The sequence below is a fragment of the Macaca fascicularis genome, chromosome 13, assembly GCF_037993035.2.
Source record: "Macaca fascicularis isolate 582-1 chromosome 13, T2T-MFA8v1.1".
NCBI classification, from domain to species: domain Eukaryota; kingdom Metazoa; phylum Chordata; class Mammalia; order Primates; family Cercopithecidae; genus Macaca; species Macaca fascicularis.
The window spans coordinates 17,993,339-18,020,747 of record NC_088387.1 but is presented as its reverse complement, the minus strand read 5'-3'; the positions used below and the strand labels follow the sequence as shown (position 1 = coordinate 18,020,747).

Sequence of the window (27,409 nt, the reverse complement as noted above, 5' to 3'; positions counted from 1 at the left end):
GGACAAAATGTAGTTGGCACATACAGGCTCATGGTTATGGGGTCATCATTTTGCCTTTCTGGTTAATGTTTTTGATAAGATTAATATTGCCAACTGGTAGTGGCTGGATTGTGTGTCTCTAAATTCAAACATTGATGTCCCAACTCCTAGTACCTCAGGATGTGACCATATTTAGAGATGGGAGTCTTGAAAGAGGTGATTCAGTTAAAATGAAGCTGTTAGAGTGGGGCCCTAATGTGATACGACAGTATTCTTATAAGAAAAAGCGCACTGGGGTGTGGGTGCATGGATGGATGGTCATGAGAGGTAGCAAGGGGGCAGCCATTGCAAGCCAAGGAGAGAGGCTCAAAGAAAACCAACCCTTCAGGAACCTTGATCTTGAACTTCCAGCCCCCAGAACTGTGAGAAAATAAATTTCTGTTGTTTAAGGCACTCAGTCTGTGGTATTTTGTCATGGCAGCCCCAGCGAACTAATATAACAACCTTTCGAGAGATATCTGAAAATATCTTGCTGTTTCCCAACACACATTTACTCGTTTACTTTTGAAAATCTTTTAAAATGTCACTTTTTGTTTTGATGTGTATAGTTATACATCAAGGCATATAATTAGATTTGTTTCTACACACAATGTGTAATCTAATCTAATCTGAGAGTCCGTGCTTTTACTAGGATTGAAACCTCTTTCATTTCATATTATAGCCCATTTTAAATCTAATCCCCCACTTTCCAGAGGTGGGAGCTGGAGGGATTTAAGGCTCTCTAGGATGAAAATGTATCAAAAGCTGCCTCTCCACTGCTTAAGGGATCATACTGTAATGGAAATGTTGTTTTCAAGGAATTACCAGATCAACTCAGTTCAAGATCAAAGCATTAATCTTCTGGGGCCAGAGAGAGGGGTCTTGAATTGAGCCAAATTAGAAGAGACAAAGGGGATATCACAATTAATGGGAAACAGATTTAGGGAAGCAATCCCGGAGAAATTCTCAAACCAAGGAGCAATTCGCAGTGGGAACTTTTTAACCAGCTCTCCTGGCCTTGGTGTGGATTCACTTAAAGGAGCCGCACCGGAGTGTCTTTGAGTCTCCTAAGAACATGCTTTCTGATTTGTTCTTTGCTCTGTTCCGATTACACAAACTTCTGACCACTTGTTTATCTTCATTGCTTTGTCTGCTGCAGTGATTTGGAAAACCAAGCATTCTGTGTTCAGCAGTTATGTTAGCTTTCAATTTAATAAAACATATATTTTAACCTATGTTTCTCTAATTACTAAAGTCAGAACAAAACAAGGTCTTTTGCTTGCCCTGTAATGAATGTAAGAAATTCAGTATGTTTTTACTTTGTCTTTCATCTTACCTTAAAAAATAGTATAGACTCTTACAGAACCAGTTTATCAAGTTTTTTTTTTTTTAAATCATGCTTTTTTCCAAAAAAATATTTTTAGCTTCCGTATATTTAATTTTATGACGATTTTTTATTTTTTTGAGACAGGGGCTCTCTCTGTTGCCCAGGCTGGAGTACAGTGGTGTGATCTCAGCTCACTGCAACCACTGCCTCCCAGGCTCAAGAGATTGTCCTGCCTCAGCCTTCTGAGTAGCTGGTACTACAGGAACGTGCTGCCACACCTGGCTAATTTTTTTGTATTTTTTGTAGAGATGGGGTTTTGCCACGTTGCCCAGGCTGGTCTCCTGAGCTCAAGCAATCTGCCTGCCCTGGCCTCCCAAAGTGCTGGAATTGCAGGCATGAGCCACCATGCCCAGCCAATTTTGTGACTATTTTTAAAAACATACAGTATTGGCTTCACAAGGACCGCCAATCCTTTTATATCTTGACTTCCTTATTTTGAGTTATTCGTTTTGATTCTTTTTGGTGTCCTATGGAGTAAATTTTAAGATAACTTTTTAAGGAAGGCTATATTAGTGAAATTGCTTCTGATTCTTAGATATCTACAAATATCTTTCTATTGCCTATACTCAGGGATTAAATTTGGCTTGGAATATTATGCTTAGATCATGAAGTTTCCTCTTTAGAAGAGTGCTTATTACTCCATTTGGAGCTAGTGAATGACAGCAGCTAGCCTAATTTTTTTCTGTTTTTGAGTAAACTATTATTTTCTGTCTTGTTGCTCACATTCTGTTCTCTTCATTCTAGATTTTTCATCTATGTCCAAGTATAAGTCTTTTTTTTTCCATTAGCATAGGATTTTTTTTACACGAAGGAAATTATTTTTCTATTATGTTTGTGATGATTATTTCTGCTCCTTTTGTTCCAGCACTTCCAAGAATATTTGTTATCCATAGGTTAGACTTCTACCATTTCACTCTGCTTCTATTTTCTTCCCTTACCATTTTGTCTTTAGCCTTTTCTTATATAGTCTTCGAAAACAGTTCACAGATCGCATTTTCTCCCTTGTTCATTCCGCTCTTCGCTGCAACTGCAGCATTTTTGGATATATCCATCTCTTATTTCAGCTGGCTCCATATGGAGCCACATATGTGGAGGACATGTGGAGTGATTTAAACCCACCTGAATGCATTCGTGGGGTGTGGCAGAGCCTCACCTCAGATCTATGCCTGGGGGAGAAATTGATTTACACAATTCCTAGCCTGGCTTCTGGCAGGTTCTCATCCAGTGTGGCTCTGTTCCACGAGGGTGGATCTTGGCCGCTTTCTGCTTCCAGGGCACTTCTGTTTCCAAAGCACTTCCTAAGAGAATACCCATTCCCATGTACCATCCATCCTCTTCCCTTCTACCTCTGTTGTGTTGTACTAGGAGACATGACCTTGAAATTTATATAAAAAGGGGTGAACTGGATGGGGAGAATTGCAGGAACCCAATTCTGGCCCTCTTGGAACCTAATTCCCATGCAGAAGGAGAGAAGCAACCTGAACTCTGGTTATGGCAGCCCTGAGCCCCTGGCCTGGACATAGAGTGGAAGCAGTAAAGCCTTCTCCTGGGGTTCCATTGGCTATTCTGCGCTAGATCAGAAGATGAAACAGATATTACTAGGGTGGACAGTGATCCCTCAAACTAATCCCACTGGCACTGTACTTGGTGAAAATTTCCTCTAGATTTCTATTAATGCTGGCACAAGATTTTATGCTTTTGCAGAGCTTCGTGGGTATTTTAATAGGAGATAGAATGCATCTTAGACTAACCCAATGTTAATTTTTACATATGCCTGATGCAGTTCCCCTCCCTGTCTTTGAGAACAATGTACTCTTTATACATATAAAACAATGATTTTTCAATTTCGATAAGGGCTAAAAATTATACCACTCATCAACTCCCATGGCAGCCACATGGTGCTTGCAGGTGGAATTCTACAAGATGACATAAAGGGGGTTAAACAGAAGCATCCTGGCCTCTAGAGCAAGCAATGGTGTCATGCAAAATGGCCTGTAGGAACTCTAGCTGCTTCCAGAAGCTTGTCATTAAGCTGACTCATCCTCTACTAAACTTAACAGATAGTTCACCAGCAAGGATATCCCTTAAACACATGTCAAAAGGAAAAGTATAACACCATGTATCTTTACCTTATAATAAATTCTGGTCACCAAACCCCACTGAAGAACCCTTTCACGAATTTTCTTTTTTTTTTTTTTTTTTTTTTAATTTTTTTTTTTTGAGACGGAGTCTCGCTCTGTCTCCCAGGCTGGAGTGCAGTGGCGTGATCTCGGCTCACTGCAAGCTCCGCCTCCCAGGTTCACGCCATTCTCCCGCCTCAGCCTCCCAAGTAGCTGAGACTACAGGCGCCCGCCACCACGCCCGGCTAGTTTTTTGTATTTTTAGTAGAGACGGGGTTTCACCATGTTAGCCAGGATAGTCTCGATCTCCTGACCTCGTGATCCACCCGCCTCGGCCTCCCAAAGTGCTGGGATTACAGGCTTGAGCCACCGCGCCCGGCCTGAATTTTCACTGCTTTCAACAGAAAGGCAAGATCATCAACTGTGTCCATGTTAAATGCCAGGAAACTGAAAGAAAATCACAGTGACCATCATTATGTTGGTCTCACCAGAGAATTTCATTTGAAAGAAATAGAGTGGGTTTGTTTTTAAAAACGTTTTTTTTCCTGCAGAAAATAGTGTCAGTATACATAATCTCCCCATCCCATCTCTCATTGACTATTCATAATTCTTTTCAGTAATCTTAGCTCTAGTTTATTCTAGGTGGTTGTCCTTGTGGTATAGAGATGATTTGGTTTCCTAATTTTTCCACTTACTATTGTGTTATAGTGTTCAATATTTTGTATAGTCTTTCTTAATAGCAATATGATTTCTGTCAAGTATAATCAACCATTATACAATTCATGTATGACTCAACCATTATACAATCTTTTTTTTTTTTTTTTTTTTTTGAGACAGAGTCTCACTCTGTTTCCCAGGCTGGAGTGCAGTGGCATGATCTCGGCTGACTGCAACCTCCACCTCCTGGGTTCAAGTGACTCTCATGCCTCAGCTTCCTGACTAGTGGGGACCACAGGCACGTGCCACTGTGCCTGGCTAATTTTTGTATTTTTAGTAGAGACAGGGTTTCACCATGTTGGCCAGGCTAGTCTTGAACTGCTGACCTCAAGTGATCTGCCCACCTCAGCCTCCCAAAGTGCTGGAATTACAAGCACGAGCCACCGTGCCTGGCTCCCATTATACAATTCTGTCAAGTGAGTTTATAATAATAACCACTATACAGCTCTGTGAAGTGAGTTTATAATAATAACCGCTGCTGGGCACTTACTATAATTATTATAATTGGATACTAATAATCAAATATATGTTACAAAATATTTATCAATTAATAATATTTATTAAATATACATCAGGAATTGTGCTCATTATTTGCTGTGAATTATTCAATTTTCTCAATAATTCTAGAATATGATAATTATCCAGTGAAAAGTTCAGGAAACTGAGGCTCAGCAAGATTTGGTAACTTGCTCGAGGTCACACAGGCAGTCGAGCTCAGGTTTTGTTGGGGAACATCAGTGTTTAAAGCAAGAGGCACCCCGGAGGGAATGAGAGGGCTGTGTGCAAGCACAGGGGAGGGTGTGCTACAGACATAGTGGCATTCCTCAGCAGGCAGCAATTCCCATCTTTCCCACTTGGCAAATAAGGAAACTGAGGCACACAGGAGTTAAGAGACGTTAAGCACAGACTCAAAACAACCAAGTTCACAATTAAAAGCCTGTGAGCTTTTCATCATGAAACTCTGTATTTCATGCCAATTTTATGGCCCCACCATGAACCTATAGATAACCTAGACAAACAGGGGAAGGCTTAATTCACACTTAGAGTTTCCCATAGTGCAGCCACCTCTTGCCCTCCCCTTTCCCCACTTCCTGAGGAAGTAAGTTATTATAAGACCCAAATAGCTTAAATTCATATTAACTAAAAATAAAAAACCCAAGTGGCTGTTGTTGCTTAATCAGAAGGCACGAGAGGAACGTTAAGAAGCAATTGATGCAGTGCTTTTGAGATGCCAAGTGCTGAATTAATAATCGCCCTCCATTTAGACAGGGAAGAGGGAGGTATTTACATGCCAATTACCAGGACATTTAAATGATGTCAATGTTTATTCTGAATCTGGGCTTTAAGAAGGTTGGGTTTCTGCCTCAGTCTACTTAATGAAAGATGTGAAGGGCTTTCATATATTATTGAAAAGTATGTTTTAGTCATTCCAGGGGCTGTTGTTGGAAACTGGCTTTCCTGGAATGCGGACTGTAGAACATGTTTGTCTACCTGAGGTTGTGAACTGCATGTGCTGCAGGAAGGGGATCTCACCCACTCGCTGAGTCATGTGAGTCGCATATCATGTAGGTCTAGGAGCCTGCCCAGTGCAAAAGAGTGTGCAGACTCTCTTTAAAAAACAGGAACATTGCTAAAGGCAACCTCCTTGTAACTGCGTATTTTACAAGATCCAAATGACTCTATCGTTAAATAAAGTTTAAATTAAATTAAAATATGTATCATTAGACATCAGGGAAACGCAAACAGAAACCATGGTGAGGTAGCATTATACATCCACCAGAATGACTACAATTAAGTACACTGACATCAAGTGTTGCCGAGGATCTGGAGAAACCAGAGCTCTCATGCTTGCTGAGTGTAAAATGGTGAAATCTCTTTGCAAAATGTTGTCACAGTTCCTAATAAAACTAAATGAACACATACCCTATGTTCTAGCAGTTTCACTCCTACTATTTGCCTAAGAAATAAAAACATACATTCACAAAAAAGTTTATATAAGAATGCTCATAGCAGTTCTACTCACAGCAGTAAAAAACTGCAAACATCCCAAGTGTCTATTCATCCATAAGAGAATGATTCTACTATATCCATAAAGTAAAATACTACAATAATGAAAAGAAACAAACTAATACACACAACAACATGGGTGAATGTCAAAAAACATTATGTCAAGTTCACGAGGCAGCTACAAAAGAGTACATACTGCCTGGTTCCATTTACGTGAAGTTTTAGCACAGAAAGATTAATCTGTGGTGGGAAAATATCAGAAGAGTGGCTGTACCTGGGTAGTAAGATTAACCAAGAAGGGGCATGAAAGAACTTTCTGGAGTGATGATCTATATCTTAATAAGAGTTTGGTTACATAGGTTTATGTGTTTGTCAAAACTCAGTGAATGTACACTTAAGATTTGTGCATTTTATTGTATGTAAACTACATAAGAACTATAACTGAATATGTAACTCTAGATAATAAGGCTCATGCTAAATTATTTAGAAATATGCTGATGTCTACAGTTTACTTTGAAATGGATCAAAAAGAGAAGGTACATGGATGGGTCAGTTCCATACATAGATCCACAGATATGATAGTGATATGGCAGGTACAGTAATAGGTTAATAGAATCTCCATGGTGTGTACATAAGTGCTTCCTGTAAAATTATTTCAACTTTGGTGAATATTTGTAAATTTTACAGCACAATGTAGAAAAACATGTTGGGTGCAAGGCAAAAGCTTGACTTTCCTGGACACCTGCTACTACCTCCTAAAGGTCCACAGGCTGATGAGAGCGGGAAGGGCCCCAGTGGCAGGCTTCCATGCAGGAGGGAGAGAGGCAGCCCTTGCAGGGACAAGCTAGGGCTGAATGGGGCTGTCTGTAGAGCCAGGTACAATCCCCTCTCAGAGTCACTTCCTTCCGGGGGCTCCTCTCCCTGCCATGCTCCATCTGCTTTACCTGGTCCCATGGAGGCTTTGCAGTACCATGACTGACTCCTCCCAGGCCGAAATGAGGGGTAGTCACTGTGCAGACAAATGGGTGCACACTGGAGGGATGTGAGGGTGCCAGGAAGTTCTCAGCCCATCTTTCCTCAGGTCCCCACCTTCTCAAGAGTGCTTTTCTCAGGGCTGTCACTATGCCTCCATCCTACTGCTCTCGGAGTGCAGACTCCATGAAGGCAGAGCCCCTAGTAACTGCTGATCACCAATGCATAGAGAAGTGCCGAGTACCAGTGAGTGCTGAAAACATGTTGATGACAAAGGCTTTCCTTCATATAAAAGTTGGAGTAAGTAAAGTTTTGGGATTTAAGTGGATAAACACAGAGACTGAATCAGTAAAACCTAGATGTGTGGGAGAGAGATGTATACTGTTTTGGAGGTTAATAACTGAGACAAAAATAAATGGACTGGAACTTTCCAAATATTTACAATTGGAATACTGCCTTTGGCACATCTCAACTCTGTCCTGGAAAATGTGCTAGGGATATAGATTTGCATATGGGTGACAGCATGTCATACTTCCAAAATGATGGAAACAAGTCCTGCTCTACTATCTGAAAAAGAAATGAAAGGGCAGATGATTTGTGGCCAGTTGGGGAACAAGTTTCCTGCAAGGATGGAACTGATTCTGGTGGGGAGTTGTACTTTTCTTTCAACCCCTTAATATGTTGGACAATTTTCAAACTAATACATTGGAGGAAAAAGCTATCCATACTATAAACTTCCTACTCAAGAGCTAGAAATATTAGGAAGACCCACTAACTCTAGAATATGAAGACAAACGGAGACATTAAAACTAAGAGAGACTCCAGTGAAACACTCCTAACGTGTAGGAGCTCGTGTTTTCAAGCTTTAAGATGGACCACAGTTTGAATAAACAGGGTCCTGAGCAGCAATAAAAAAAGAAAAAAAAAAGACAGATTACAGATTTCTCAATTGCACTTCATCCCAATGGTATAAAAAATCCCAGACCATCATTTACTGTGTTCTCCATGTGTTTAATCAGGATTGTGAGATTATATTCTTTAATGAATAGTTTCCTTAGAAACTAGTTCACTACTTTCAGGTTTCAGGGACCAATAATTTCATTCCAAAAAAAAAAAAAAAAAATTAAAAATACACAAAACAAAAAAGCATAAGAAGCTCTCTAAAAGTATAATATAGGAGATAATACATTCATGACCATAAATCAATGAAATAGAAAACAAAGGTACAACAGAAAGGATCAAACGGAAAAGTTAGTTGTTTGCAAAATAACAATAAACCAGTTGCTGATGAGACTGAGCAACAACAACAAAGAAAGGAGAAGGCACAAGAAATCATTTTAGGAATGACAAATGAGACACAACTACAGATCCAGCAGAAGTTAAAAAGATAATGATAGAATAGTACACAAAAAAACTTACACCAATAAAATCAAAACCAAATGAATAAATTCCTAGAAAAATATAATTTACTCAAACTGACATGAAAAGAAAAGCCTAGTCTTTAAACAATTAAGCTAATTAAATAGTTTAAAGTACTCGCTAAGCCCAGATTATTTTCAAATTTGATGAATTATCAAATTCTTTCACAGAATAAGAAATCACTCCCCCCAAAATAACTCTATGAGAGCTGTAAAACTTTGACATAAATCTAAATCAGGAATGTACAAGAATGGAAAACTATAAATATACAATCTCCTACTCCTAAAAAATACTAACAAGCCAATTCCAGGAAAATATAAATATGATAATACAGCATAACAAAATTGAGCATTTCTTCAGCATGCAAGGTAGTTTAACGCAAAAGTTGTTCATCAAACTAACAAAATAAAGAAGAAATATATGATCATTTCAACAGATGCAGAAAAATATCATTTGATAACATTAATCTGGTAATGACAAAAATACATTTAAAATGTATAAGCTTCTTTAGGAAGTAAAGTATGTCTATCAGAAACTTCAGCACTCCAGCCTGGAAGACAGAATAAGACCCTGTCTCTAACATAATAAATAAAATCAGCAATAATGCAAAAGAACACCCTGTAAGATGGCTTCTATTCAAATTGTGTTGGCGGTCCTAGCTCTTGCTGTGAGACATGAAAAGAACAAAAGAAATAATAATTGGAAAGGAAGAAATAAAAATTTATAATTTGCAAATGATTATCTATGGAAAAAACCTCCAAAGAATCTACAGACATATTTAAAAGAACATCACACACCGGGGCCTATCATGGGGAGGGGGGAGGGGGGAGGGATTGCATTGGGAGTTATACCTGATGTAAATGACGAGTTGAGGGGTGCTGACAAGTTGATGGGTGCAGCACACCAACATGGCACAAGTATACATATGTAACAAACCTGCACGTTATGCACATGTACCCTAGAACTTAAAGTATAATAATAATAAAAAATAAATAAATTAAAAAAAAAAAGAAATTTCTTTACAGTCAAATTTATACACAAAACCCAACTGCATGTATAATAAACCATTAACTATAAAAATCATAATTTAAAAATATTCTTTTAGCAACAAAATTACGGAGTAACTAGTAATAAATCTATGAAAGGATATACTATGTATGGAAAAAATTATACAACCCTGGAGGACACTTTGAAGATGAAAATCTTTGAGAGGAAGACCTGCTTTATAAATATGTCAAATTTTCTGCAAATCTATAGATTTAATATACTTTCAAAGCAACTTTCAGCAGGTTTTCAGGCCTGTGGTAAAATACAAATAACAAAACATTTACCATTTTAACTTTATTTACTTTTTTTTTTTGAGATGAAGTTTTGCTCTTGTTGCCCAGCCTGGAGTGCAATGGTGCGATCTCGGCTGACTGTGACCTCCACCTTCTGGGTTCAAGCAATTCTCCTGCCTTAATCTCCCAAGTAGCTGGGAGTACAGGCATGCACCACCACGCCTGGCTAATTTTATGTTTTTAGAAGAGACGGGGTTTCAGCATGTTGCCCAGGCTGGTCTCAAACTCCTGACCTCAGGTGATCCACCTGTCTCAGCCTCCCAAAGTGCTGAGATTACATGCATGAGCCACTGCACCTGGCCCATTTTATCTACTTTAAAGTGTACAGCTCAGTGGTATTAAGTACATTCACACTGTTGTACAACCATTACCACTATTCATCTCCACAACGTTTTCATCTTCCCAAACTGAAACTCTGTACCTATGAAACAATAACTGCCCATTCTCTCCTGTTCTTAGCCCCTGGGAACCAATATTCTACTTTCTATCTCCACAAATTTGACTACTCTAGGTATGTCATGTAAGTACAATCCTACAATATTCATCCTGTGTTTTATTTCTAAGAAACTTGACAAACTGATTACAAAACTTACATGAAATAGCCAAAGATCCTGAACAGCCAACACAATTCTGAATTACATTTCTGATATAATAATATAATACTATAGTAATATTTTATTATAACGCCAGAGTAATTACAACAGTGTATTGTTGGATCAAAAATATACAAAGAGACTAGGAACAAAATAGCCCAAAAACAAAATCCCAAATAGACGGAGATTTAATAAATGCCGAAGAGACCTTGCAGGTTACTAAGAAAGAATGTCCAATTCAGTAAATGTTGCTGGAACAACTGACTGTCCCTGAAGGAGAAAAGTAAAATTAGATCCCTTCCTCAAACCATACATAAGAATGTGTATGGATTCAATAATTAAATGTAAAAAGTGAAACTTTCAAACTTTTAAAGATATAGATTTCATGACTTCAGAATAGATGATGCAGAAAGTGTTGGATAAAAAGAAAAGACTGGTAAGTTCAACTGTAATTAATGAATTTGTCTCAATCAAAAGATACCATAAAGAAAACATAAGACAAGCCACAAACATAGAAAAGATAATTATAGCATTTATAACAACAAAGGATAAAGAGCCCTTAAAAATCAATAAGAACAAGACACACACACACATACACACACACACACATACACACACACACTAAAAATAGGCAAAAAAACATGAACAGGCATTTCACATAGGAACAAATACAAATGGCAAACAGACATGTGAAATCATGCTCATCCTTAACAGTAATCGTAAAAATTCAGTTTAAAGTCAGGGTGAGAGATCATTTCTTATATTGTATTGACAAAAATTAAGAAGTCTGATAGTACCAAGTGTTGGTGAGAACACAATAAGGCCCCACAAGATACATGCTGCTAATGGGGGTGTAAATTTAAACAACCACCTTGAAAAATAATTTGTCACTATCTAGTAAAGTTGAACATTACTCCATAACACAGCAATTCCATTCCTAGGTAATATATATCATAAGGGAATGTTTTTCAAACAACAGATTGCATATAACTAATAGGTCATAAAATCCGTTTAAGGGTTGGGGTATTTTTTTTTTTCTTTTTGAGACAGAGTCTCGCCCTGTCATCCAGGCTGGAGTGCACTGGCGCATCTCAGCTCACTGCAAGCTCTGCCTCCTGGGTTCATGCCATCCTCCTGCCTCAGTCTCCCGAGTAGCTGGAACTACAGGCGCCCACCACCACGCCCGGCTAATTTTTTTGTAGAGACGGGGTTTCACTGTGTTAGCCAGGATGGTCTCCATCTCCTGACCTTGTGATCCACCTGCCTCAGCCTCCCAAAGTGCCTCACAGGCATGAGCCACTGCACCCGGCCTTTTTTATTTTTATTTTTATTTTATTTTATTTTTTTTAGGCAAGGTCTCACTCTGTTGCCCAGGCTGGAGTACAGTGGCATGATCTCGGCTCACTTCAACCTCTGCCTCCCAGGCTCAAGTGATCCTCCTGCCTCAGCCTCCTGAGCAGCTGGGACCACAGTCATGTGCCACCATGCCTTGCTAATTTTTGTATTAATTTTGTAGAGACAGGGGGTCTCACTATATTGCCCAGGCTGGTCTCGAACTCCTGGGCTTGAGCAGTCCTTCTGTCCTGGCCTCCCAAAGTGCTAGGATCACAGGCATGAGTCACCATGTCTGGCTGAAATCAATATTCTTCTAAGATCAGTTTTCTTTAAAAATAAAACGTAAAAATATCAGAGAGCATCATTAGTAATAAATAGGGAGGTAGCCACTGCTCCATGAACTGTTTGCTTCAGTTGCTTCTAAAATGGAGGTCCTATGGATATATGGGTGTCCATGGTGATTTAAAGTGTATTTCTTACTCTAAGTAATGTTAACTACGTTTGAAAGCCCTATAAAAACTCTTGTGCACATCCCCCAGAAAACATGTACAGGGTTTTTCATAACAGCATCATGCAAAATACCAAAAAACCATACATGACCCAAATGTCCAAGATACCAGAGATTAGAATGGACAAGTACAGTGTGGCATACACACAGGATGGAAAATTACAGAATATTGTGAAGAGGAGTTCTGCAGCTATACATAACGATGTGAATGATTCAGAGAAACAAAATACTGAGTGAAAACAAAGTTACAAAATACTATATATATTGTTTTATTTATAAAGCTAACGGACAATACTGAAAGATCAATACAAACAACCAAAAGCACGGATGTTGAAGCCAGACTGTCTGGGTTCAAATCTCATCTCTGCCACTCACTAGCCATGTAATCTTGAGCAAGGTACTTAACCTCTGTGCCTCAGTTTCCTCATCCGTGAAATGGAAATAAGAACTTACCATTTGGAAATGGTAAGGAAGGGACTTAACCTCTGTGTCTCGGTTTCTTCATCTGTGAAATGGAAATAAGAACTTACCATTTGGAAACTTGCCAAATGGAAATAAAAACTCATAGGGTTTTTAGGATTAAATCCTGTAAACTGCTTGGAACAGTGAACATGAAATAAAAAAGGAACTCAAGGAGAAAGAACAGAATGAGCAATGTTTTAGTTTTTAAGTTGGTAGTGAGTGTACAAGCATTAATTTCACATATTCACAGATTTCTTGCGTATAGCAAACACTAAAAATCTCAAGTGAGAGTCAGTTATGCCAAGGCTCTATTAATGCAGGCTTCATGATAAGCCACTGAAGACAGATGATGACGATGGTCTCAGTAATACGTACCTTGTTCTCAGCTTGTCCCCCACAGATTCAGCCCAGTTTTGGAGCAGACCAAAGAGTGGTTTTTCTTCATACTGTTTGGTGTATTGGGCCAGCAGTTCCTGCCCCACAACCTGCGCAGAGAGTTTATCACTCATCAGTCTCATCAGTGTAAAAAACGACAGTATCTTTAATACTGCAACCCAATAAGATCTATTTGTCACTTAGCAAACTCCTTGGAAGGAATCAAATACAAGACCTGATTCTTAAAATGGCCTCTACTTTCCCAAGGCAAATGTGGGGCATTTATCACACCATCCCCCATCCTCCCCTGTGGCCGACTTCACTAACTGCTTACTGCTTGCTCTCTCTTCTTGCCTGTATCAGTCTCTAACACTGGTCCTGGGACCAACTGTTTTAGCTGACACTTTGGTAAAACCCACTTGTCTTCCGTGGACCAGATGGCTGGTCCATTCTCTTTTTCACCCCTGACATTCTCTGGTCAGTTAGACCTTTGGGGAATAGTATTGAAATGCACAAATAAAACAATGTCTACCCTCTATCAATCTTCTACTGCAGCAGCTTTAAAGTTATAATTGGGGCCTAAAATACTGCATGCTCTTCTGTGGTGGTTCAAAGAAGATGTCCATGGCTAGCCCGCTGCAGAAACTCAGCTGATGGTCAGCAACAACCACTAGACATGTGAGTGAGGCCACCTTGGACCAGCATGCTCCCACTCAGCCCCGACATGCTGCTGCCACAGCATGAGTGAGCCCAGGGAAGACCAGCAGGACAGCAGAAAAACCACATCGTGTGAGCTTAGCCCAAACTGTTGACCTACAGAATCATGAGCTAACACATTGGTGTCTCAAAGCACTACATTTTGGGGTGGTTTGTTACAAATCAATACATAGCTGATTCATTCTCTTTCAATTATCAATTTCACAATATTTCTTCTTTTCTTTATATGCATGCATGTTTTTATATAGATTATATAAAATGTTATGCATGCTTTCAATCAACAGTATATCACAAATGACATTTTTGGTTTGCACTGTTGTGTAGAATTCTATTTGTTTACTGACCATATCATTTTGTTTTGATAAATCATAGCTAACTAAACATTTCCATTTGGTTGGATACTTAGGTTGTTTCCAGTTTTATGCTGTCATAATAACCTTGATAGCAATATAAGCCGACAAATAGCATAGTCATATTTTGTATTATTACCTGTGAATAATTCCCCATGAACTTGATTGATACAGAGGTTCTTTTTTTTTTTTTTTTTAAGAAACTGTTGTTTATTTTCCATCAACCATTTTTCCATGTTGCTTAAGAGCCCGTGCAAGAACCGCTTAAGACCATTCAGTGGTTGCTCGTACCCATTCAGTGGCCTGAGCAGTGGGAGCTGCAGACCAGTCTTCCATGGCAGGCTGAGCACTCCAGTCTTCAGTAGGAAACTTCTGAATAGGCACAGAGGGCACCTTCACATCTTCACACCAGTCTGCAACCTCAGGCTGAGTAGCAGTGAACTCAGGAGCTGGAGCAGTCCATTCACCCTGAAATTCCTCCTTGGTCACTGCCTTTTCAGCAGCAGCCTGCTCTTCTTTTTCTATCTCTTCAGGATCTCTGTAGAAGTAGAGATCAGGCATGACCTCCCACGGGCGTTCACGGGAATTGGTGCCACACATGCGCAGAACTTCCCGAGCCAGCATCCACCACATCAAACCCACTGAGTGAGCTCCCCTGTTGTTGCATGGGACGACAATGTCCACATAGCGCAGAGGAGAATCTGTGTGACACAGAGCAATGGTAGGTAGGTTAACACAAGATGCCTCCATGAGAGGCTGGTGGTCAGCCCTGGGGTCAGTAACCATAAGAAGCTGTGGCTCCCTGAAGGCTGCCTGGATCTGGTTAGTGAAGGTTCCAGGAGTGAAGCGGCCAGCAACTAGAGTGGCTCCAGTGGCAGCAGCAAACTTCAGTACAGCCCTCTGGTCAGTATTCCTGGAGGACATAACACTGACATCAGCAGGGTTTTCAACGGCAACAATGGCACGAACCACCAGCAGAAGCTTCTCCCAGGTCCTCTTCAGATTTATGATGTATATGCCATCACTTTTCCTTTTATAGATGTACTGTTCCATCTGGAAGTCAAGACTGGTGCCACCTAAGTGGGTTTCTGCTGCAAGGAACTTAAGGACATCCTCCTCCTTCATTTGCAGGACATCAAGGCTCCGCACATTGTAAAAGTTTCCCTTTAAGTTACGACGGGAATCCAGAACAACGCCGTATGGATCCCTCTGTAGGTAGCGCGGAAAAGATACAGAAGTTCTTCAAGAGGGTCACTCTGCCAATAAGAGGGATGCTGAAAACTTTCAAAGCATTTTTGCCTGGGGGAGCTTTATTGGCATTGGTGGGCAGAGCCAGGTGTGAAATGCATGGGATCATCTCAACCAACAGAGGACTGTGCCATACCCCGTGTCCTGTCAAATGCCATGTGGTCAAATACACACAGGCAGTTAAGAGCCCTGAACTTAGTTACACCAAAGCTTTCAGGTTTTCCAAGTCCCAGGCCTATGGAAGAATTAAATTCCCCTGTTCCCTTGAAATTAGAGGTGCTTTAGGCCAGCGCACAAGTGACACAGCCTTCTCTCCTTTCCCATCGCCATGGCAACCTGCAATGCTCCCAGGTATGACTGGTCCATAAGTCTGGGCATCTGCATTCGAGGCTGACACAGTAATTCTGAGTATAGATGCAGGCATTGTATATCTTGCTGTGTTCATGTTTACTTTATTATAATATAAATAACTTTCCTTTGGTTTCCTTAAGTAGTGTCTTGAATTCTTGCAATTATGTCTCTAGATAGGTTATGTGATCCATGATTTCATTCAGGATAGTAAAGGGAGTGTTACAAAATATTTATTGTCAAAAAGAGGGCATTAGGTCCAGTGAGACTGAGAATCACTGCATTACGGGTCAAAGAACATGTACATTTTTATGGCTGCTGCTATATAAAATAAGTGTGAGAATCAAACCCTGCCAGGATCTGGAAAAGTGGGGAAAATAAACTGACTTTAACTAGAATTAAAATTAAAGTGATATAGCAATCCAGTTCCATTTCACTAACGTAATACCAGGATTAAGATTTAACTTTGTTTTTGCTAATCTATAAAATTTATGATGGCTGTAACTCTATCTTACTCTTGCTGCAGAAGCAACGTCATTCCAAGTATGAACAAATTGCTTTCTCTGACTGCCACCCCCACAGCTTTCCCTATTGCTCTATTTTTCTCCATAGCATTTATGGCTACCTGGTGCTGCAGACCACAACTTGTTTACTGCCTTGCTGTCTTCCTACAACCTGGAAAGCTAGTGCCAGCGGGTCACAGTGTGTCCATCCTTGTGTCATCAGACAACGTATTGTACAGAGCCCAGAGGTGAGGACTCACCATTGAAAGAGTGAATGACTAAGTACATTCCCTTCCTGTTCTCCCTATCTCATCCAATACGTCCAATTCCTTGATAATCTCCTTTAACTTCTGCCACGATTTCCACTTTTTCCATTTAAGCAACTAAAATTGGGTAGAACTCACTCACTCTAACCAGAATTAAAATTTGAATGATACAATCATCAAGTTCAGGTGCTAAACTTAAGAATGACAAGGGAGATAAATTTGGTTCTGGCAAACATCACAAAAGCAGATTACTCACTTTGGATCTCTGCTCCTTTTCTAGGTCATGAGATAAGGAAACATGATTTTTAAAATGAGTTTATTTTCTGCTGTTGATGCCCCCTTGGTGAAAGATTAAGTGATTGAAGCTATCAGCTACCATGGGATTTGGGCATTACAGTCTCTAGGTCCAGAACTTTCTTTTATAACTTACCAGGCAGAGGCAGAGAGATCAGTCACCACCTAGACTGAGTATGCTTGTTTCACCTCATAGAGGTGTTCCTGAATATATTATAATATACCATATAGGATGTGTGTGTGTGTGTGTGTGTGTATGTGTGTATAATTTTTAACTCTATTTAAAAATAACTGTACGCTCACACAAGTTGCAAAGTTAAAAGCACACAGAATGATTCTCTCCAGCCATCACCCAGATTCCCCTAAAAAGTGATCTCTTGGCCAGGCGCAGTGGCACACGCCTGTAATCCCAGCACTTTAGGAGGCCAAGGTGGGTGGATCACCTGAGTTTAAGAGCCTGGCCAACATAGTGAAACCCCATCTCTACTAAAAACATTAAAAAATTAGCCAGGCATGGTGGTGCGTGCTTAGAGTCCCAGTTACTCAGGAAGCAGGAGAATCGCTTGAACCCAGGAGATGGAGGTTGCAGTAAGCTGAGATCACATCTCTGCACTCCAGCCTGGGCGACAGAGTGAGACTCTGTCTCCAAAAACAAAATAAAAAAGTGATCTCTTACATAACAATGGTGACTATCAAAACTAAGAAATTCAAAACCAATTTTATTCACTACATGTTTTAGTTCTAGATATTTCATTCCTTAGAATGGACCTAGTAGTAGATTGTTTAATAAAGTGAAACATTTTCGGCAACACAAGTGATTACATTCTCCTCTAAGTCTGGTGGTCTGGTGTTTTACTTATTCGAGGTTTCCTTAAGACAACTTGTGATAGGTGATTGTGGGTGGTGTTTTTGTGGCTCTTCATACAGTTCTCTGGTTCTGCATATTCTGTTGGTTCTGCACTCTTTATTTTCATATACACCTGCTCAGGAGCCCCTTTCTTAGTAGAACTCTAGGGTGAGTGAGCAGTCAAAACATCCACGTCTTTTCTTTTAAAAAAGATCCCATCTGCAGGAGGAATCAAGCAAATCTACAGCCAACATTTGGAAACTATGAGTCTTAGCAATTGTGCAGAATGATGACATCATCAACATACATTTGCAATAAATATCATATGCATCATGCAACATGATTATGTAACACCAATAAAAGTTATTTTTAAGGTCAAATCACTTTTCAAGGCATCTATGAAGCAACCAGCATTTCCACACACTAAGCATTTCACTGATTTATGCTAGGTACAGTGAAACTTGGATTAAAGAGCCTAACAAGTAGAGTTTGCTGCCAAGGCAGAAAGACTTAGAGCCAATTATAATAGAAAAATGTGATTTCTAAGGAGAGCCCACCAGATAACCATTATGAATCCAGGCAGTGGGGCCGCACTTGGATTTGTACCATAGAGTGGTAAATTCACTCAGCGTGGCAGTACTTATGGCACTGGGCCCCAAATCATGCTCCAAGAAACCCTAGGTAGACTGGCTACATAATTTGGGGCCCAACACAAAATTAAAATGCCAGCCCCCTTGTTCAAATATTACTAAGACTTTTATGATGATGAGAACAGAGCATTAAACCAAGCATGGTCCCTTCTGAGTGCAGGGTCCTGTACCACTGCTCACCTCTCACCCCATGAAGCTGGCCCTGGCCCTAGGATTCCAATAGGATTGCTAGATAAAAGAGAGGACACCCAATTTATATTTGGACACCCAAATATTGCATGGGACATACTTATACTGAAATAATATTCATGTTTACCTCAAATACAAACGCAGCTAGGCATCCTATATTTCTTTCTCATACATCTGGCAAGCCTAGGTTCCTGAAGGGCATTTCACGGGTGACCTAGGGGTATAAGAATGAAGAAAAGACCAAGTGGATGGTCTTGATTTTTCACCATCATGCATGTTAACTCTTTACCTCTTTTACATGCTGGACATCCCATCAAGGCAAGATTTCTTTGGGGAGAATCTTTAAAAATTTCCTGGCTAGAAGAAATAAGAGGCAGAGATGGAGGGGATGACAGAAGAAGAAGGGAGGGAAGAGCAGGGGAGGGAAATAGAGTAGAGGGGGAGAAGAGAGAGACGAGAGAAGGAACGGGGAGAGAAGAGAGGGAAGGGGAAAGGGAAGGGGAAGGACTACTTTAGCATAGAAACCAACATGTAAGCAGCTCTGAGTAATTACTGGGCCTTAAACATGGATTTGACTTGAACCTGGGAGGCGGAGGTTGCAGTGAGCTGAGATTGTGCCACTGTACTCCAGCCTGGGCACAGAGCAAGACTCCATCTCAAGAAAAAAAAAAAAAACCAAAACAAAAAACAAAACACCAAACCAAAACAAAACAAAAAAAACATGGATTTGAACTTCAAACCAGGAAGGATGGATGGATCTGAAGCAGTGATTTAGGCCCAGCAAAAAAACATGCACAATTCAATCGAACTTAAAAGTGGTTAGTTTTGTTGTGGTTTTCAGTTCAATCTGGACCAAGTTTAACTTATCTCCTTAGTGTCTCTTTCCAGTTAGCTATAAAGTGGTTTCCCCTTTCTGGTTTGCCTCCTTCCTTCCAGCCACATTCATGGAGCACTTACTATGTACAAGGCACCTACTGTTTATATTGAGTATAGGGAACACTAAAGGGATGAATAAGATACAGCCGTCACCCGGGGTCTTCCAGTGCAGACGGAGAGATCAGCCTGTGCACACACGACTATACTCAGAGGGATCTGTAAAGAACACGACAGGTACAGAGGCACAGCAAGTTCAAAGTGGATCCCTTTACTATGAGGACTGGGGAACGCTTTATGGAACAGGAGAGCTCTTGACCTGAGCCTTAAAGAACGAATGAGCTTCATTCACGTGTTCATTCATTTATACAACACCTAATAGTAGCAACTACTCATTTTCTTTGAGCATCTATCTACTAAGGCTAAGCTCTGCTCCAAACTTAAGCTCTGTTCCAAACTCTTTAGATGGAACACCTAATTTAATCCTCACGACAACTTTGGGTAGTTCATAGAATCACTCACTCCATTGTCCACATAAGACAACTGAGGCCTAGAGAGGTTCAGCCAGTTGCCAGGGTCACATAGCCAGGAAGTAGTGGGGCTGAGGACTTCAACACAGAGTCCATGCTTTCAGATGGAGTTTCATTCACTCTGTCATCCAGGCTAGAGTGCAGTGGTGCGATCTCGGTTCACTGCAACCTCCGCCTCCCGGGTTCAGGCGATTCTCCTGCCTCAGCTTCCCGAGTAGCTGGGACTACAGGCATCCACCATCACACCTAATTTTTGTATTTTAGTAGAGATGGGGTTTCACCATGTTGGCCAGGCTGGTCTCGAACTCCTGACCTCAAGTGATCCACCCCCCCCCTCAGCCTCCCAAAGTGCTGGGATTACAGGCGTAAGCCACTACACAAGCCCAGAGTCCATGCTTTCAATAATTCCACACCTAAGCAGCACCTACTGTATGCCAGGCTCTGTTTAGTCACTGGGGATTCAAAGAGAATGCAGGAACCCGTGGTGTGCTGGGGGAGGGGCAAGAGCAGACAGACTGTCAGGATCACGTGATGAGATGACAGGTGAACTCAAAGCTAGTGGGCACAGAGAGGGACTGCACACTCACGCTTGACATACATTCTGAATCTGAGAAGGAATGGTAGCAGCAACAAAGGCTTTCAGGGCTGCGGGCAGAGCGCCTTTAGAGACACCGCAGCATGGAGAAGCCTGGACGGCCAGGGTGTGTGACAGGAAGGGGCAGGGCAGGGCTAGACACCAGGCCTTGGCTGCTGTCTGAAGAGCTGTCTTTATCCAGGCGCTTTGGGGAACTGAGTGACAGTGTCAGTATCCGGAGCCCGGTGTGGAGACCCAGGAGGCTGCCAGATGAGCCACCTCTGCGATTTCCTGTTAGAATTTCTGAGCCAAAGCAGAGTCCACAGGCCCAACATGGTGGTTCTGGTTGTGGTGTGTCCCTAAGTTAGGAAGTTTGGGGTGGTTTGCTGTGCCACAGTAGACAGGAACCGGGAGCTCTTCCAGTCCCTTTCTCCCTTCTTGGTGTCTCTTCTTCCCTTCGCTTCCCATCCCACACATCTGCGCCACATTACCTCAGTCCCCTGGACACATTTTGGCTCTCCTACTTGGAACTTGCCCAGGCTACTTCATGCCACAGTAGGGGCGTGAGCCCTGGTGTCTGACAACCAAACATCACCAAATGCAGAACCCACAGCTTATTCTAATAGCCACAACACAGCCTTAATTGAGACCTTACTGTGTGCTGAGTGCTCTACAGGAGTAACTGTAAGAGTCCTACAAGGTACAGGTAATGGTCCCGGTTTTACAGGTGAGGGCTGTAACTCTCAGAGGGGCTAAGCCCAGGATTTCATAGTCCCTCAATGTGGGTGAAACAGAGCCTGGGCTATCTGGCCATGAGGCCGCCCTGGCCTAAGCGTGCATTCTTCCTCCAGAGCTCCCTCCTTTGCAGCCTATTGTGTGCAAGGCTCTGTTGCTCACCCCATGCCATAGACGGGTTTTGTTAGACACACCCCTCACAACCCCCATGGCCATTTCGCATTAAAAACAAATTATGTGCTTACCTTCTGTTGAAAACTTAGAATTTCTACACCGCCTGAATCAATGTTCCCCCAACGCAATGATCAGTGGGAGCTGAGGAGAGGTTACAGCCCCTTTGGAAAGGGGCAAAGGCTCTGCGTGTGCACCAGTCCCCATGGTGCTCTGAGTCCCTCTGGGTCTGCTGCAGTTATTAAGGTACCTGCCTGGCCTTGAAGGTGATTGATCTGCTGATCCCTGTTGTGGGCCTAGTCCAAGGGTCCCATGCACATGGTACAAAGAGCCTGGGAGTGTACCCCTGCCCCGCACCCCCTGTGCTCTTCCCATCACCATCTGTAGCCGGCCCAGTGGAGTCCAGCTCAGGAGCACACCATTCCTGCAGGCAGCCGCGGCCCTCACACCCCATACAGACTTCATTCTGGCCTGAACTTCTCACTAAAGAGGTAGAAAATGCCATTTTTCATACAGCTGGGCCACGGGCACTGCCCTGGCCAATGGGACCTATGAGGAATTCAGCTGAAGGTTTCTGGGGAAGGTTTTCCCTCGTGCTGTCTTCCCCAGAATTGTGGCAGCTGTTTTAAGACACTGATGAGACGACCCAGAAATCACTCCAGTGTCAGTGGAACTGGACGCTGGACAGAAGCAAGGGACTCAAGGGCAGACAGTCCCCAGCTGTGGGGTCACCAAGAAGCATGGTTGGTGTTCTTATGGTTTCAGCCACTTTAGATGGGTATTTATTACACGCAGACAAACGTGTCCTGACTGCTAACCCGAACTCCAGGAAGCAGATGTGCCCACCTTCCCTAGTGCAGGGGCGGCTGCTGTTCCCAAGTGTTTTCCCATCCCATTCTCACCTCCCCTGGCCTCCCTCTAACCCCCACTCATCCCCCTATCGCCCTCATTTCCAGCAAGCTTCCTCATAGTGCATGCGTGTGTCAGCCCCCTCCCGAAACCCAAGCCCCTGATGACAACAACAAACCATCCAGTGTCGTTGGAATACATGTTACTTGTGGAATTTTTTTCAATTGAAAAGAGAAAGTAACTTGTCTTAAATCTGTGACAAAATGAAGAATGAAATGGCAATGGGCAGAATGTTAAAAAAGAAATCCTACTTGGTTTGTTACAACTTGAGTACCATGCAAACCCTTTCTGAAAGAAAAACAATTCTCCTTAACCCCCAATGTTGATTTAAGTTGTTTCAAATTATAACGTTACTCAAACATGTTCAAACATAAAACTAGATATAAACACCTTATGTTTATAGCTCTTGTTCAACTCTAAACTATGAAATTAAATACAAGCAAAACTACAAAACCAATAAGATTCAAATCAACAGCCCTAATCACATGTGACAGACAGTGTTTTGCAGCATGAACTTGTTTTTTTCAAGCCTGTGCCAGTTCCTTTGGGGGAGTTATGTCCACACCCCTGAGGACTGGGCAGAGAGATCCCTCTGCCATACTTCTCTGTGAGCTGTAAAACTCTCTGCTATGGTTTGAATGTGTCTCTTCTAAAATTTAGGTATTGCCAATGTAATAGTACTAAAAGGTGGAGATATTTGGGGGTGATTAGGCCATGAGGGCTCCTCCCTTGTGGATGGGATTAGGTGCCTTTAAAAAAGGGCTTGATGGAGTGAGTTCACCCCTTTCTCCCCTTCTGCCTTCCGCCACATGAGGACACAATATTCAAGGCGCCATATTGGAAGCAGAGAGTAGCTCTCACCAGACGCCAGCATCTTGATCTTGGACTCCCCAGCCTCCAGAACTGTGAGAAATAAATGTCTGTTCTTTATCAATTACTCAGCGGTATTCTGTTACAGAAGAAGACATGGACTAAGATACCTCTTCAAGCAGCAAACACATCATACCAATCTTTGGCCTCCACTAAACACAGATGTTTTAATCATAGAAAACCTACATCTGTTCTTTCCTCATTGGTTCCTGGTGATCAACAAGGTGTTCTCTGGTGCTGACAGGCTTAGCAGTGCAAGACAAAGGCCAGACTCCCCACGGCAATCTCTGGTTATGTGGCTGTTATCCTGATGATCTGTGTGTACTGCTTGGACTGTATCTGTTTAGATGATCATCAAAATTAAGACACAAAATTAACACATTCTGTCAAGAACTTATAGTCCCCAATTTGAAAAACTACATTAAAATCCAATTCTGGGGAGCAGAGAAGAAAACATGAACAAAGGCCCCAGATCCAGAAGGCTCCCTTTCTCCAGAATCTCACACATGGAGTCCTGATGAGGAAAAATGTAAATATTTAGATGCTGCTACATCTGGTTTCGAAAAACTTAGTGCCAGCTTTGTGTATGGGTCAATGGATTTGGAAAGAGAAAAACAGATCTTGTCTGTTCTAACTACCTTGGTCCTCTTTTCTAAAAATCACTCCAAAGTTCTTCCACATCCCCAAAATAGAATGCTCACGTTTTGGGAATGCATTGTATCAATTCTGTTCCTCAAACTGATCTTCCAGCCCTCCTCTACACTTCATTTCCAATGCCGCCACCCTGGCCTGGGCACCACCATCCCCCTCCAGGCTGAGAACTTGGGCCCAGGCCCACGCTTGGCTGCCCCCACCCACCCCCATCATCCCCCATGGCCTTGACAGCCTTCACTCGCCAGGCCTCTGCCTGCCTGTCTGGCCCCATTTCACACACCTCTACACCTCCCTTCTGCCATCATCAGAGGTAATTCTGGACGTAAGTCCCTGTCTGCAGGTTTCAGGGAAGGTCCATTGAACTGTTTGCTCTGGTTCTGCTGGGTGAGGCCCTCAGCACTCTGCTTGCTCTCTCTCTCCAGGAGGCCCTCAGACGAGGAAGGCAGGCGCTCTTCCAGGGAAGCAGAGCTGTTACCCACAGCCCTGTCACTCCTGCACCAGCCACTCCTACAGCCCCTGCTGCTGCTGCCATTCAAGTCACAAGCCTTAAAATTGATGCTTCATGTCACGCAATTGGGTGGACCCAGCCCCCACCTCTGACGTTAGGGGTATCTGCACTTCTCCACTGGCATCTCAACATCTTCACCTGCTGATCCGTGGGGCTCACCCTACAGCCAGAGGGCTAGGGCTTCGGTGAGAATGTTCTTTCAGGTCCACTATGTGGTTCCTTCCTGGAGCAGAAGGAGTCCAAGTTCTTCAGCCCAAGGTTCAGTCCACACCCACCGCCTTACACAGGCCGGTCTCAGGGTCTCATTCTAACACTTGATGTCCTGCTTGTCTGGGGGAATAATCTGGAATACTTCCCAGTCGTGGGAGTAAAGAGGGTTGTTAGTTGGAGGATGGGGTGGGCTTGCGTGTATCATGAGTTGGTCTGTTCTCTTGAAAAGCCCTTCCTTTCTTTGTCACTCTTCATTCCTTTTCTTCCCTCCCCGACATTTTATATCAAAGGGAAATAATATTTTTTAATGGTTTTAAATATACTTGATCTCTAAAAATTAAAAGCCCTATTAAATAGTCTTAAATAAAAAGCAAAAATCTCCTACCCAATCTTTTACCTTTAATAACTCACTCCAGAAATAACCATTTTTAAGTAGTTTTTGTTCTCCTAGAAGAGGAAGCTTCCCCGTGTGAAGGTCAAATACATTCTTGTGTCATGCTTTAGTTTGCTCGTAGTTGGAGCATGCTTTTCTTGAGTGGTTTTGTTTTTCCTGAAGTCTTAATGGACTCTTTTTTCTCTTGTTTCAAGAAGAAACATGCCTTTTCTATCACACCACTAGAATCTTCCTGCTTCTTTTTGTTGAACAGAAATTGTTTCCTTCTTAAAGTCAGTCTTTTGACCCCTCTGACTTCCTGTTCAAATTTGGACTAATTGTTTTCTGGGCTTGTCACGTCACTACCATCCAGGTATTTCTTCACACATACTCCACTTGGGTTAGCCCCACAAAGGATCCACGTCTTTTAAATTCTTCATTTCTTGAATGCTTTTCTGCAGTTCATCCACAAGTAACATTTTTCAGAAAATGCACAGCAAGTGAACTTATCGTGCATTTGAATATCTGCCTTTATCTTGCCTCATACTTGATCAATAATTTGGCTGTGAAATTTTACATTCAAAGCAACCTTCTTCAGAACTTTAAAGGTATTATTCCATTTTATTCTAGACCTGTAGGCCCTTGCCACTCAATGTGATCCAAAGGCCAGGAGCCATAATATCACCTAAGAGATTGCTGGAAATACAGAATCCCCCCACCCCAGAATCTGAAGTTGAACAAGATATCCAAGGATGTACGGGTACATTACAGTTGAGAAGCTGTTGCATCCTTCAGTGCTGCTTGAGAGGTCTGTGGTCAATCTGACTCTTAGGCCTTAGCAAATAATCCCATGTTTTTTCAGCTTGAGGGTTTTGAGGCCTTTCTTTGTCCTTGCTTGATGTCCTGAAATTCTCCAGGTTGTTTTCAGGCTCTAGTCTTTTCCAATGGGTCCTGCCAATCTCCAGACTTGTTTGCCTTTCTTCAGATCTCGAGAATTTTCTTCTATTTCTCTGATTTACCTGCCTTTCTATATTCTCCAATCCCTTTCTTGGAAATGTTATAGATTTTCGACTGATTATCCATCAAAAATGGATGGAATGGAAATTTCCCTTTAATCCTACTCCCCGTTTTTTGTCTTTCTGATCTTCATTCTGGGAAGTTTTCTCAAATTTGTTCTGTAGCCCTTATATTGGAGTTTTTTTTTTTTTTTGTAAATGTATATATTTAATTTTCCAATCACTTATGGATCTCTGAATGCTCGTATTTCATAGCAGGCTGTTCTTGCTCTATGGATGCAATGTGGCCACACATCCCTAGGGTTACTAATTAGTTTTTGTTTCTCTATTTTGCTTCCTCCAGTGCCTGTTGTTACGTTTGTTCATCTTGCTCCTTCTTTTTCATGCTGTTGATTTTTCTTTAAATTTTTTTATATAATGCTATGAGATCACTGCTCATTTTTTAGGTATGATGATGGTTATCATGATTTTATAAGAAAAGATCCTTATTTTTAGAAAATGAACATTGAAGCTCTTAGGGATGAAGTGTTTTGATGTCTGCAACTTACTCTCAAATGATTTCATGCACACACACACGCACACACAAACATATGCATAGAGGGTAAAAAAGAGAAATTTTAATATGGCAAAGTGTTAACATGTAATGAAACCAGGTGGACGGTGTGCCCAGACATTTATTGTACTAGTCTTTCAACTTCTGTCTTGAAATTTGTTTGAAATTTTTGATTGTAAAAGTTGAAAATAAAAACAAAACAAAAAAATTTGATGCTGCTTGATTGTTAATTCTCTGATTATCCTTAGGAAAATACCCTTGGGGGTCTGAAATTCCTAAGGAATCAGCTTTCTTAGAGTAAAACAGATATGTGCTTGGTCTCTTTTATTTTCTTCCTCAGTTCAAATTTGATAGAAACTACACTGGACTGACGCCCCACCGCTAGTACCCGGCACACATCAGCCGGCCTGCCCCACAGCACGGCTCAGGCATTCCTGCAGGGGAAGAACAGCTGGGTTCCCCAACCCCTGCAGGAAAGGTCTGTCCTACCCCAAACTACATCTCAGTTGAGTCTAGTGTTTTAAGCACGGAAAAAGTACAAAAGGAGTTTTGTTCTCTTGGCCACCCGCCATAGCCCGGTACCAAAACAACCCAATGCTCCCTTCTGATTGGAGAAACATTTTGTGCTCTTCTGGACATAAGGCTTGATGGTATTACTGCCAGGCCTCCCATCAGCAGGCACACATCTTGCCATGGGCAGCTCCAAGACAGAGGTCTCTGCAACAGAAGCCACCCAGACCAGTCAGGAAGAGGACACCCCTTCCTGGT

General features: G+C 41.7%; 2 protein-coding genes across 3 annotated transcripts in view; both read right to left on the bottom strand.

Moving 5' to 3' along the window:
* Positions 1-13,066: 13,066 nt before the first annotated feature.
* The window catches only part of ACOXL (acyl-CoA oxidase like), a 264,996-nt gene continuing 250,653 nt past the window's right edge, over positions 13,067-27,409 (bottom strand). For both annotated transcript variants that reach the window (XM_045368880.3, XM_074011246.1), the window contains one exon: positions 13,067-13,363. In XM_045368880.3, coding sequence (XP_045224815.2) covers positions 13,202-13,363 — 162 coding nt within the window. In that variant the 3' untranslated portion in view covers positions 13,067-13,201. The remainder of the gene's footprint in view (positions 13,364-27,409) is intronic.
* On the bottom strand, positions 14,498-15,549 carry LOC107127060 (small ribosomal subunit protein uS2-like). The gene has a single exon (XM_045368655.2). The coding sequence runs from the start codon at positions 15,443-15,445 to the stop codon at positions 14,585-14,587; it is 861 nt and encodes a 286-aa protein (XP_045224590.2). The 5' UTR covers positions 15,446-15,549; the 3' UTR covers positions 14,498-14,584.

Bases quoted from the DNA above. Each gene is read 5' to 3' on its own strand.
- LOC107127060 (XM_045368655.2), bottom strand. From the start codon at position 15,445: ATGAAGGAGGAGGATGTCCTTAAGTTCCTTGCAGCAGAAACCCACTTA.